Source organism: Petaurus breviceps, unplaced genomic scaffold (genome assembly GCF_028583685.1).
Source record: "Petaurus breviceps papuanus isolate PSGF00001 unplaced genomic scaffold, PetGlider_PUasm1.0 115, whole genome shotgun sequence".
NCBI classification, from domain to species: Eukaryota; Metazoa; Chordata; class Mammalia; order Diprotodontia; family Petauridae; genus Petaurus; species Petaurus breviceps.
Genome location: NW_027185612.1, coordinates 3,772,945 through 3,786,921, shown reverse-complemented (window position 1 = coordinate 3,786,921; position 13,977 = coordinate 3,772,945). Strand labels below are relative to the sequence as shown.

The 13,977-nt window shown below is 32.2% G+C and overlaps 1 protein-coding gene across 9 annotated transcripts in view; it reads left to right on the top strand.

Annotated features, from left to right (window-relative positions):
- KMT2C (lysine methyltransferase 2C) overlaps window positions 1-13,977 on the top strand; it is a 336,336-nt gene that overhangs the window by 147,480 nt on the left and 174,879 nt on the right. For all 9 annotated transcript variants that reach the window (XM_069084226.1, XM_069084177.1, XM_069084204.1 and 6 more), the window contains one exon: window positions 10,006-10,168. In XM_069084226.1, the coding sequence (XP_068940327.1) occupies window positions 10,006-10,168 (163 nt within the window). The remainder of the gene's footprint in view (window positions 1-10,005; window positions 10,169-13,977) is intronic.

Genomic DNA, 13,977 nt, shown 5'->3' with positions numbered 1-13,977 from the left:
TATGCTAATCATGAGGGCATAAAAAATGGTGGGAGACAACCCCTGCTCTCAAGGAAAAAAATCGAAGTCTAGTTGGTGTGACATTTAAAAACTTTGAGAGACATAATTTTTGGATAATTTAATCATTTTATTAATAATACCAGTATGGGGGCGGCTGGGTGGTGCAGTGAATAGACCACTGGTCCTGGAGTCAGGAGGACCTGAGTTCAGTTCTGTCCTCAGACACTTCACACATACACACACACACACACACACACACACACACACACACACACAAAACCTAGCCGTGTGACCTTGGGCATGTCACTTAACCCCAATTGCCCTCCAAAAAGCAAAATAATAATAATAATGCCAGTGTGCTTAAAAATAAAAGGATGATCATTTGGCTATCTCTCTCTTATACCAAAAATGATCATGTAGGCAAACTCAGGAAGAGGGGTGTCCCTGGAGTGTAGCAATCAACTAACAATGAGAGAATGAATATTACAATGAGAGGCAAGAGTGAAAAGGAGTCAGAGAGACTAGTCCCCAGACCAGCCCTGGTCATTCTAGACAAAGAATCTATATCCCCTACCCAAGCCTGAGGTAGTTGGTGGGCTAGTAATCAGAATGAGGATAATGCTAATCTTATCTCCCATCAGCCCTATCCTTGAGAGACTGGACAAGAAAATAGCATGGGGAGAGGGAGGGAAGACTTGGGTTTCCCCAGTTTTAATAATTGGTTATTAATATGAGAGAAATAATTTCCCATTAGGGAGACATCATTCAAACTGCTGTGTACACACAAGCTTTATATGAAATCAGTTAGAGATGAGTAACAGAAGGAAGGCAAGAAGTTTTTTTTAGTTTCTTGTGTATGGAAGTTATGTCCTTTGGAATAATGGGAAATGAAGTTACTCTAATCCTTATTGATTGTATGAAATTGAACTAACATATAATTCTTCTGATATAGTCTGAGAGATTAAGGAGAAACAGTTTGCTTTCACAGTGAGAAATTCTGCATTAAATGTGCCCAATGATTATTTCCAAGGTATTATTTATTAGTACATGATTCTTTGTAATCCCCTAACCTCCCAGGATTACTGAAGCATATTGGGAATGGAGAAGTATGTGATTATTATGTCCAGACTGGGTTTTTTAAATCCTATTTCATTGTTGGTTTTGGTTTTCATCCCACTTATGAGTATATTCTCCTTCCTTCCCCATCTAAGAAGTTATTCCTTTAAAAAAAATTTAAGGAAGAAAAATAAAACAGTTAACCAAAACTAGCAAACAATTGGTCATTGCTGACAGTATATGTAGTTCACAGTCTGTGTTCACACCCATGTTCAGGGAGGAAGTTGTATCTTCTCAATTCTTTACTTGATTGTGTTTGGTTGTTCTTATATTTTACATTGTGGTTATATCTGTTTTCTGGCCCTACATCTATATCAATACACACACATACACCCACATATATATATATATATATATATATATATATATATATATATATATATATATATATATATATATATATATATGTATGTGTGTATATATGTACACGCATGTGTGTATGTATGTGTATATATATATACACACACATATATAATCATTTTATAAACAAATAATTAGGTGATCTCTTAGATTCTGGAGTGCCCTTCAGCAGTACAAAATGTAAACCATCTTCCTTTGCCCACCTTGAGCAATTTTGACCTTTCATGAGTCATTCTCATGCACCTTTCTAGAGCCAAGTGTTTTTGCTCTTGTTGTACAGATAAAGAAGCTTAGGGTTAAATGACTTGCCCATGGTTGAAAATGAAATATTGGAACCCGGATTCGATGCCAGGTCTTCTCTCTCCAAACCATTGCAATACATTCCAATTTTATCATCTCTTAAAATAATTTTGACTATGGGGCCTGTTGCATCCATTCAGTCTTTTCTCTTTTCTGTGCAACTACTCTAATTGAGGACCTTATCACCCTTAATTTTGCTACAGTGGTGTTTAAATTACTTGGGATGAAGTAAAATAGTTACATTTATTGATTTATATATGCAATGAATTGTATAAGGTTTATTTAAAAATTTTTTTTAATGTGCATTACTTTTATGTAATAATTTGGTTTTATATAATTTATCTTTGATTTTACAAGATTTTGGCATCTTTCAACATGAAACTACATTTACCACATTGGATATTAAGTGATTACCCATTTTTCTAAGTCTTGAGTTTGATTATTATATTTTATAGGTTTTCAGTAGGGTTTAGATTAGACAACTTTTCAGACCACTGAAGCATTTGTCTTTAACTTTTATCTTTTTATGAGTGTTTTCTTCTTTTAGGAATTTCTTGACTTCAGGAAGAATTCTACTAAGTGTAAAGACATTTATAGAGTGCTTTATTACATGGTTACACCTTCATACTCAATGGAATTTTAAAAAAGAAAGGAAGAAATTAAAAGTTATTAGTTGAAGTATAATAGTCTGTAGCAGATACTCTGATCTTACCTTGCAATAACAGTTTTCATATAGTCTAGAGTGATAGAGATTTTTGTAATTAAAAAATGTGTTCCACCCCCCATCTTGAATACTCTCTTTTTTGTAAATTTTTTTGTCCATTATAATTGCTACACTTATAATGTAGTCATGAGCTCTTCAGCTGTCATGCCCCTCAGAATGTCTTGGCTGTTATCTAAAGATTAATTTATTTGTTTTGCAACAGTAATTGGGTAATTCTTTGCATTTTTTAAAACTTTATTTTCCTTTGTTCTTCAGTGTGACCAGTGCAGTTTGGTTGTGTACTTGAGTGATCCTTGAAACACTGACATCTTTAGCAGTCATTGAAATGAGTTTCACAAAAGCTACTGCTTTGGTACTTTTACTTGGACACATCAATTCCCCAAAACCTCACATTTAAAAATAAAACAAACAAGAATAATGAAGCAAATATTACTAGAGAACTAACTAAATTTGGAAAGTAAACTTAATCTAATTTCACTTGTCTAAGCTAAAAGTTCTTTGTCAACTTGATGTTAGCATAAGGACCACAAGCATAGTATGACCATTGTTTTCACAAAATGAAATACTACCTAATTCAATAATTAACACATGACTATTATATTATAGCTTCCAAAGAGATTTTCTTGGCTCTTAGACATTCTCCCCAATCTTCTCCAGCTTACATTCTGTTTCCAGAAAAAACAATGGTTTTTTAATTGGTTATTTAGTGTATAAAAGAATGTCCAAATTTATAATTTAATATAGCAGGTCTAATGTAATGTGGTACAAGATGACCCCCACCTCCAACACTTCCTTTTCAGACTTATCTCTTTTTTTGGGGGGGTGGGGGCAGGTCTGTTGTGGGTTAAGTGACTTGCCCAAGGTCACATGGCTAGTTTTTTGTGTTAAGTGTCTATGGCTGGATCTGAACCCAGGTCCTCCTGACTCCAGGGCTGGTGCTGTATTCACTGTGCCACCTAGCTGCCCAAGACTTATCTCATTAAAGAATTTCCTCATTGTATTGTAGCTATATGGTTATTATGATGATAGTAACAGTTAACATTTATATGGTGCTTAATATGTGCCAGGTGCTGCACTTTACACACTCATCTCATTTTTGTCATAACAACTTTCTTGGGAGGTTGGTATCATTATCCCCATTTTACAGACAAAGAAACTGAGGTGAACAGAACTTGTGTTACTTGTCCAGGATCTCACATAGTATTTGAGGCCAGATTTGAGTCTTTTTGACTGCAGACCTGGTGCTCTGTCTTCACTGTGGTACCTAGTCACATTAGTTTGGTTTTTTGTTTCCCCAAACTTTATATTCTTTTCATTGCTATGTTCTTTACCTTCTCTGTGTTGCTATTTTAAAAATCCAAATAAAATATTCTTTCTTCTTTGAAGCTTTTTCTGTTTCCTCCACCGTCTGAGTAGGTAATGATTTCCCTCACCCCCAATTTAAAACCACTTTTTTTTCAGAGTTGGGGTGGGAGACAGTTGGGGTTAAGGGACTTACCCAGGATTACCCAGCTAGTAATTGTTTAAATTCAAATTTGAACTCAGGTCCTCTAGACTCTGGCAGTTTAATGACACTTATACTTCTTTTTAGGACTGATTGTCTTATCTTCTCCTGGGAGTATTTCATGTAATCAGGGTTACCTAAGGCTTTTCCACACTATTGCCACTTTTGTTTGCTTGGTTAATCAGTTTTTTTCAAAAATCACTTTTATATGTATTAGATCTTTTGATCTTGAGAATTATTTTATTATATAAGCAACATTTGCTACATTTTCAGAAAATAGTCTTGTACTTGTTTTTATGTTTGATTTATAGCTTAGTTAACTCTTCTCCCAGATTAAATGGAGATCTTAAAGTTTCATACTATATATGATTTTTAATTATAAAACTTGTTTAGCTTTCAGTTGGTGAATGATTAAGAAAGCCTTTAGTGGTGATATTATTTCTATGTATTTAAGGATTTGTTCTTGTATTTCTCCAAGATCAGCTTATCCTGATATAGTTTAGTTTGTGAAAAACCGATTCTCAAAACCCAAATTCACAGGAGGCTCATTGGAGGTCACTTAAAAATTCATTGGAGAAATTAAATTATTCTTTTTAATAATCAGATTTCAGTGAATTTTTGAGCTGCCTTTCCAATACTAAAGAGCCTCATATCAGTCAATAGGAGAACCCTGTTGGTAGCTTTGATGTTCTTTTGAGTGATTGCTAGTAGCGTAAAAAAAAGCCCTTCATGTTAACAAATAACTTACTTGCCTTTTATAGCTAGTTCTAGGTCATTTTTTTCAGAACACAGAGAGGCAGCATTATGTATGTAGTATATAAGACTTAGTCTTGGAGTCAGGAAGACTTGGGTTCTGATCCTATATATAGCAGAATTAGTAGAGGAATATGGGCAGTTTTTTTAAGTGACTCGCTGAAAGGGTGCACAGCAGTTTAGTGACAGAATTAGAATAAGTCATTAGTTCCCATTGCCAGTCCACAACTCTGTTACCCTAAAATGTTTCTTTTCATTTTATGGTTACTTTTAGAATATGTGACTCTTCTATGTAGCTTCTAAATGAAGCTATCCTTTCATTGTTTGCAGTTTAAATTAGGCCTTTGATAAACGTGTTGTTGAGAGACACATGGTTTATTTCTATTCCCAAAGATGATATAAATCTAAACTCTTACAAGAGAGGCAGCACTGCACAGCGGAAGAAGGTCTTGAACTAGAATCTGGAAGAGTTGGGTTTAAGTTCTACCCAAAATATCAGTTTTTTGTACTTGGACAAATAACTCAGCTTTTCAAACTGCTTGTATAAATACTTGATACATGAGACTTTCTTCTTTTAAGTGATTTCCTTGGAGAAGTAGTGGAATATCTGGGTCATTGGGTATGAATATTAGAGACACTTTCCAAAATGTTTTACAAACCCAGAGCTTTATCACCAGTACACTTGTGTGTCAAATTTCCCTTAAATTCCCTTCAATCTTGGCTATTCTTATTTTTTGACATCTTGACTATTTTCCAGGGTGTGAGATAAAACGTTGTGGATGATTTTGTTTACATTTTTTTTTTTAATTATCAGTGCTTTTGGACCTTTTTTCATATGATCATTAATAGTTGATAATTCTTTAAGAGCTGGTATCTTTTAACTTCTTACCAGTTCGGCAATGGCTTTTGGATTTATCTGTTAATTATTTATGTCTTGTATAGCAAATCTTTATGAGAGAAATTTGATGGAAAAATTTTCTCCCATTAGCCCCTTTTCCTTCTTATTCCAGGTATGTTAATTGTGTGTGTGTGTGTGGGGGTGGGCAGGGTGTGTGTTTGTTTAGAAACTTTACTCATCCATCTTGTTAGAATTTTCTTTTTTTTTTTTTTCCTTTTTGCAATTTTCTACTTCACTTCTCTTACTCATAGCTATGATCTTTTTCGGTAGTATGATCATGCATCCAGTTAAAATGTAAGGTGGAATATGGTGTAAAGTGTTGGTGTAATTTCTGCATAGTGTTTTTCTATTTTCCTTGCAGTTTTTAGTAGGGAGTTCTGTTCTAGGTAATTTGTTTCTTGAATTATTGAATCCTGTCATTTGAGATTCTCCCTTGTCTAGTCTGTTCTCTTAATCTCTTTCTTTATTTAAGTTTTTATTGATATTTTCTGTTTCTTACATCAGCATAGCATCCATATATTCCTTCCTTTCCCTTCACAGATTGCCACCACATATGCCAAATTGCATTTTCTAGAAAGGAAAAAAAAGTTAAGCCCAGTTGATCAGTAGGTTGAAAAATTCCAAAAATATGTACACTGTGTATATATAAACATAAATATGGTCCTCCCACCTCTACTAAGGTATTAGGTTTGGGGGTATTTTCTCTTAATATCTTCATTCAAGTTTTGTTTTTGGTTACAAGTACTTTCGCTTTTTGATGTGTCACTTTTTTCCATTTACATTGTTAATAGTTACTATGTTTATTGTTTTCTTGGCTTGCTAGTTCACTCTGCATCAGTTCATGTAGATCTTTCCATGCTTCTCTGTATTCACCACATGCCATTTCACATATCATACTGTGTTAATAAATACTCCATTGTAATCATATACCGCAATTTTTTTAGTCATTGCCCATTTGATGAATATCTCCTTGGTTTTTAATTCTTTGTTATCACAAAAAATGCTGCTATAAATATTTTGGAGTATATGGGGAATTTTTTTCTTATTGATGATTTACTTAGTGTATAAAGCCCAATAATAGCATCTCTGGTTCAAAGGTATGGACATTTTAGTCACTTTATTTGCATAATTCCAAGTTGCTTTGCTAAATGCTTGTAACATTTCACAGTTTCAAGAATAATATATTAGTGTGTTTTTCCATTACCCCTACAGCATTGAATGTTTATCTTTTAAATTTTTTTCTAACCAATGCCAGATGTTTTTAATGAGTGCTACTTTTTAATGTATTTTGAGGTCTGAAAGTGTTATTTGCCCTTCATCCTCACTTCATTATTTCCTTTGGTATTCTAGTTCTTTTAATTTTCTTAATGAATTTTTTTGTTAATAAGTTCTTAAATGTATCCATTTGAAAATTTGTTATAGAATCAAAAGTATAAATTAGCTTTGGTAGTATTATAGTTTTATTATTTATGTTCTATTTTATCAAATCAACATTACCCAGCCATGAGCATTAAAAATTCTTCCAGCTATTTAAGTTTTTTTATTTTACTTTTTTTTGGAGACGCTTAGTCATGGCAGTTAACAGTTAAATGACCTGCCCAAGGTCACACAGCTAGTAAATGTCTAGTGTCTGAGGCTGGATATGAACTCAGGTCCTCCTGACTCCAGGGCCAGTGTTCTATTCACTGTGTCATCTAGCTGCCCCCAGTTTTTTAATTTCTTTAAGGAGCATTTTGTATTTGAATGTATACTGGTATTTTGGCAGCTTGAAATAAACACATACATCTGTGTGTATGATTGGTGGATATTTTGAATCAAACTTGCCTTTTTATTATTGAGTCCTGAATTTGAGTATTATTTAGAAATGCTTTTATTTTTGAGGGTTTATTTTGTAGCTTACTACTTTGCTGAAGATATTATCTCCATTAGTATCTTTATGCTGATGGGCTTTGATTTTCTAAGTAAACTAATATGTCATGAGCAGAGATAGTTTTATTTTTCCTTTACTTTAGGCCTTTAATTGTTTTTAGCACTTACCACACTATGTGGCACAAAATAGATGATTTATAAATGTTTGTTGACTTGACTTCACTTTCTTTTATCTTAATGCTCCTGTTAGCATTTCCAGAAATATGTGAAATAATAATTATTATGAGGCATCTAATTGATCATTATTGCCAGTGATACTTGCTTTTGGTTTTAAGTAATTACTTTTTATGACACTAAAAATCCATCTGTGCCTGTGCTTTGTAGATCCCCCCCCCTTTTTTTTTTTGAATAAATGAGCTCTGTGTTTTGTCTTATACATTATTATCATATATATAATCTTTTTTTTTTTTTTTTGAGAGCTTATTTGGGTCTGAAGTTGACTTTTCATTGTCTGTCTTTGATCCAGTGTCATTGACCTTAATCTTATTTTGGTCTTCTTTAGAAAGTGAATTTTCTTAAACCATATGCTATAGTGATTTCACTTTCTGAATTTCTGTAACACTTTTTGCATTTAATTTTGCAATTAATCATCCTATGCATTTTGAAATTCTCTGCATTGAGTTGTTTGTCTTTGGTATTAATAATTGTTTAATTTTTCATGAATCTTGCCTCCCCAACTATGTTCTAAGTTTCTTAATGAGAAGTTCATATTTCCAATAACCACTTGGAGTTTAGGGAGAGAAATAGTAGGTGTGCATTGTGAGTGTTTATATCACAAGCATGGCTGTTTTTTTTTTTTAAATAAAACAAATTTTTCATTGTGTCTGGTGTCTTTTAAATTCTTTTTGAAATCCTATGCAATTAGTTATTCTAATCCTTTTAGGAACAGTTTTCCCCCAGTATTTTCTTTCTTATCCCTAAGACAGTAGATTATTAAAATTTATCAAAGAATATATACATTTGCAGTTGGTGACCTGCTTTCTTATTGAGAATTTCTTTGAACATATGATTGTATTCACAGGGTCACACAGTTGCTAAAGTATTCAAGCAGTTGAGAAACAAAACAATGGACCTGGGATTTTTAAAAATTCTTGGCCAAGGAAATTTTAAATATTTTACAATTCAAGAACTAAATGAATGCCCCTCTCATTCCAAATATCAGGCAAATTTATAATCATGCTTATATCATTTTTTTTGGGTCACATTTTCTTGAACGTTTATCCCATGCTGGTATTTGATGTAAAGTTTTGGATCATGTTAATTATATGTTAGCGGGTTTCCCTTCCTTAGATGTTGCATGCTTTTTGTTTGTTTACGTAGGTGGTAACAAATTCATTTGTGAAGGATTCAGTTAATTGTAATTAGGGCATTGTTTCAGCCTTTCACCATCTTTATATGGTGCTATAAATTAAAGAATTGGGCATATTTCACTTGTTCTCAAAGCAGTTAAAGATTTCATTCTCTTTCAATAGTTTTTGTTGCAAATGTAATTAATCCTCTGATGTTTGTAACATGATATGATTGAAGGCAGAGGTTTAGTTTCTATCTGTCATTATTTGACTTGTTTACTTGATCTTAAGTACATCCTACCAAACTTGATTTTGTAGTCAAATTTATTTCATAAATTACTATCTAAAATATACAGGTTTAAGACCGTAGAAGAGAGAAATCTGATTAAGACATGTCCCAGTGTCAGGTACCTCCCCCTTTAGAGAGGAATGAATAAAAAAAAGTCATTGTCTGTTTTGCTTCTTGTTAACAGTTCCTACAAAAAGAGAATAAATATTTATATTATAACTTAATATCTACAGATCAGTGTTCTCACAGTAACGCTATGAGGTAGGTAGTTCCAGTATTGTTTATATCCCTTTTAAAGTTGAGGAAGGAAAAAAATCAGTTATTTTTTTCCTATGGTTACACTTTGACTATGATATCAGTGGGATTTAAATCTTTTTTTTTTTTCACTTCACTAAATTGTCTTTGTGGAAACAAAAACTAAAGAAAAATATTTGGAGTTTCTTGAGATTTCACATATCCTTACTGTCGATCTTTAACATATTCTTTCACTTGTTTATTAGATTTATTCATTAAGCTTGCTTAGTCATTTACAATAGATATTTTAATTAGTTGTTTCTAAGTATACTTATGTTTATTAGTTAATCGTAAGCTAGTTATAAACATCTGTCCTTTGCTAATTTTTTAAAAACGGGTCCCATCAATAACACTTAAAATGAGCCATTAAAAAACATAACCCCTGATCTTATTATTACTCTTGAATCCTTTTAAGAAATGTACTGATGTTATTTTGATTGAGTTCTCAATTTGTTTTACAGATACCTTGAAAATAAGTATTTCTTTCCAAACCTTTAATTTTAATTGTTTGTGAAAGTTTTAAAGATTTCTCATTTCCCTTACTTTCAGCGATGTGCATTTTGTAAGCACCTTGGAGCCACTATTAAATGCTGTGAAGAAAAATGTACCCAGATATACCATTACCCTTGTGCTGCTGGAGCAGGCACTTTTCAGGATATCAGTAACTTCTCCCTTCTTTGTCCAGAACATATTGACCAGGCTCCGGAAAGATGTAAGTATATAATATATTATGAACACATAATTTCCACATTCATCAATGTATTTATTTAAGAGAAAATATTTTATTTTTATTCTACTTTATTTAAGTAGAAAATATTTCAAACTGCCCAACTGTAATTGTTCAGGTCGTATGACATATGACTTTGTATTACAGGAAAAATTTGGGACTGCATTGGTGTTTATTCTAGAAACAAATGTGGCATTGAGAGTCATAGATTCTTTTTTACTTTAAAAACATTAAGATCCCAGAAATATTTACACTGTATATTTTCAGAATAGTATGCACATATATCCTTAAAAGAATATAGTGGAAGAGTGATCTTTTGATGGCAGATTGGAAGTAGAGAGAGAATTTTAATTGTATGCCCATTGAAATAGTGAGAGATCATTTAAGTTGTATGCCAAGGTAAAAAGTAGTCTTAATAGGTTTTTGAACATCTTATTGTTTGCTCAACCGTACCTTTAAAAATAAAAATTTCTATTCTTGGCAATGATTCACTTCTTGTGTAAAGATCAAAATTATTGTCATAATTACTTTGTTTTGTAACTTTCTAACTTTATTCTTTTTTGAGTTTTGAGGTATTAGTGTTCTCTCATTTGTATCATTTAGCTTCCAGTTTCTTCTTTCTGGATATCAAATACATAAAGTTATTCTCATTATGTATTAGAAAATTTTTATGTGTGATGTTCCTTCTTGAAAATTTGGAATAAAAATAATTTTTTTGGGAACACAAATAACATTTTACTTTGTCCAGTCTTTTTCTTTTTAGAGATCTTTCTGTGGGCTTCTGTTTTTTCATTTATTCAATGTTAAGTTTTTCCATTATTTTAAATCTGACACATCTACATATTAAAGTGATGCTCAGTTGTAAGTAGTTAAAAATGTAACGATAAATTCTTTATCTCTCTTAACTACCTTTAATCTTCATTTATGGCAAATTTCATTTTTAGTGTTGTAATATATGTTTTATTCTTAGAATCTAGCTAAAACAATTTTGTGAGACTAAATTGTAGTAAACCCCAGATAAAATAAAATATATTGAAATTTCCAGTTACTTTTAGAGGACTTAAAAATAATGCTTTACTTTTTTTTCCACTTTGATTTGATCAGATAGTATCAACTTTTGAGATGAAGCAGTTTTCCATGTAGCGCTTGTTTGAGTTCTTCAAAGTAGGGTGATACAATAATAAAGCTGATTTCCATAACAAGTATTTTAATTTTATCTGCAATGATATTTTTATTTTATCAGAGTTTTACATTATACTTCACCAACAGAGGGAAATTTTTTGATGATTCCTATTTGTATAGTTGATTTTATTGTACCATAACTTAATACTAGGACACCTACAAGTGAGCTTAATCAGTTGCTCTCAGTTGTTTAAGAAACTATTCACCTTTAATATGCATTGAACATAATCAGCTGCCTCAGTGTGCTAAAGACCCAGATATGGAATGAAACAGTCACACATATAAATGCATGGAGAAATAGTTATTTTCTTCAACTGGCAGAATTCTATTCAGTCTCCAACCTGGAAAAACAATTATTTTATTGACCTCTTCTAGGAAAATGGTATGTAGAGACGAATAATCATAGTGCTGTGAAAACTTAGCCAAATCTGCTTTATGAATAGTCTTCTATTTTGTATCATTTTTGACAAATTAAAAACAAAATCAACTAAAGGAAAAACTCACTTAACTTTGGAAAGGCTTGCAGTATAGTTTTGAGTCTCTCCAACTTGAAAAACTCATTATCTTTATACATGTCCTATTCTCTTTATTTTCCTGACTAATTGTGGAAGATTGTAACCTACTCTCAATTTTCAGTGAAGTGTTTTGTCCATATATCTGATGTCTTTTCTCCAATAATTCATCATAGGAAGGATATGCTAGCCTTCCATGTCCTTCTTTTAATTAGGTTATAGTAGCTCTTGACTCATAATTTTCATATTTAACTTTCCTCTTTTCCTGAATCTTGGTAATAGCTGCATTTGTATTGATCACTATAATATAGGCAGCTAAGCCATGAGGGAATAATGAATTTCCTAATCCCCTGATGCCAGTGATTCCATTTCAAGTATGTCAGTATGGTGACATCCTAGATGTTATGGAATAGCCGTTTCAATTTTAAGTTTTCTTATTCAGTCCCCACTTCCATCATAATTCAGACACATATACTAAGCTTTATTTATATCATCTTTAGGATTACTAATTATTTGATTCTTTCTATTTTTACATAGACTTTTATTCATTGGTTCTTCATGGCTTTATTGGCCTACTTTAAAATTTTTGATTCCACCATCAACTTCATGTCATACATTTTCTGTTAGTATACCATTCTTATTTACCTGTTTTCATCATTTGTGTCATCTGTTGTAAATAATAAAGATAATATTTAGACACTTTAATTTGACTTTTTCAAACCTAGGCAAAGTTAATGAACAAGAAATAAGAATTGAAGAATTTCCAAAAAATTTCGGTATGATAGACTTTCAGTTATTGGTGTATGACAGTCACGTGTAGTGTGTTTTTCTGCTTTACTTGGCACCTTTACCAAAATTGTCTTGTAATCCCAAGCTTAAAAATCTCAAACGTATTTTCAGAAAAGCAAAAATATTAAATATTCCACTTATTGACCATAGCACAGTAAAAAAAATTATAATCAGTAAGGAATTTAAGGAAGTTTGAGTAGTTCCAAAATGATGTTCTAAAAAAAATAATTTTATTATAACAATATGATAACATACTGGTACTTAATAGAATATTACCAAGGCTGTTTGTAGGTGAAAATGTATAGCCAAATACTTTCATCATTAATAGACAACGCAGAATTATGTAACTTAAAAAAAATTTACATACACAATTCAGAAAATTCTAAAGCCTAAAATTGAAGTTCTTAAACACAAAGAAGCGAGAGGTAAAATTTCAGACTAACCATAAAAACTCATCAGACTATTAAGTTCGTATAAAAAATAGTAGGAGTTTGTTTTTTTTATGAAAGATTTGTCCAGCAAATTTTTAGCTAAATAATTTTATAAGAAGACGTAAGAGAAGTAATTCAAATTGGTTTAAAAATATCAACCACATTTTAAGTAGCTGCATGCCAAAAAACATCCCTGAAACCTTAAATGAAATGTTTAAATATTTACCCCCAAAATATACAAAATAGGGTCAAGGTAGTGGAAGGAGAGGAAGCATTTTTGCCTACCTTATCCAGCATACTCTTCCACAATGACCTAGAAAACATACTGCTTGGAATTCTGGTCTGGAAAGCAAAGGAATCGCTACAATGAAAAATTTTTTTTTTTCATGTAGGAAGCTTTTCGGGTTCTTAAGGACAGAAAGGGAGTTAAAGCAGAGAATCATAACAGTAAGCACATGGCAGGAAGTATTCCAAGGAGATCCCTGAACTACCTGTTTATTCCAGAACTGGTGTCATCTGGATGCTCTGTCATCTTTTTCCCAGTACTAAGTCAGAAGTCCTGGGTGAAGAGGCATAATGATGAACCAACATAGACACTCATTGTGTAGTGAAGAAGGAAGATGATCTACAAATGTAGCTAATAATAGTATTTAGCACAGTATGTAAGCATGCAGTGGAGTGACCAGGGCAGATTTCCTAGTTTAGTCCCCAAACCTCTGGAATGTCCCAGTAAGCTATCAGTGACTGTCTAGTTGCAGATTACTAAAACACAACCATGAAGAACACAGCAGACTTGAACTTTGATCAGGAACTTTCAGAGCTCACACAGGGAGTGGAATGAAGAGATCTGTACTCCTTTGAAAGTACTGAAACGTTACAG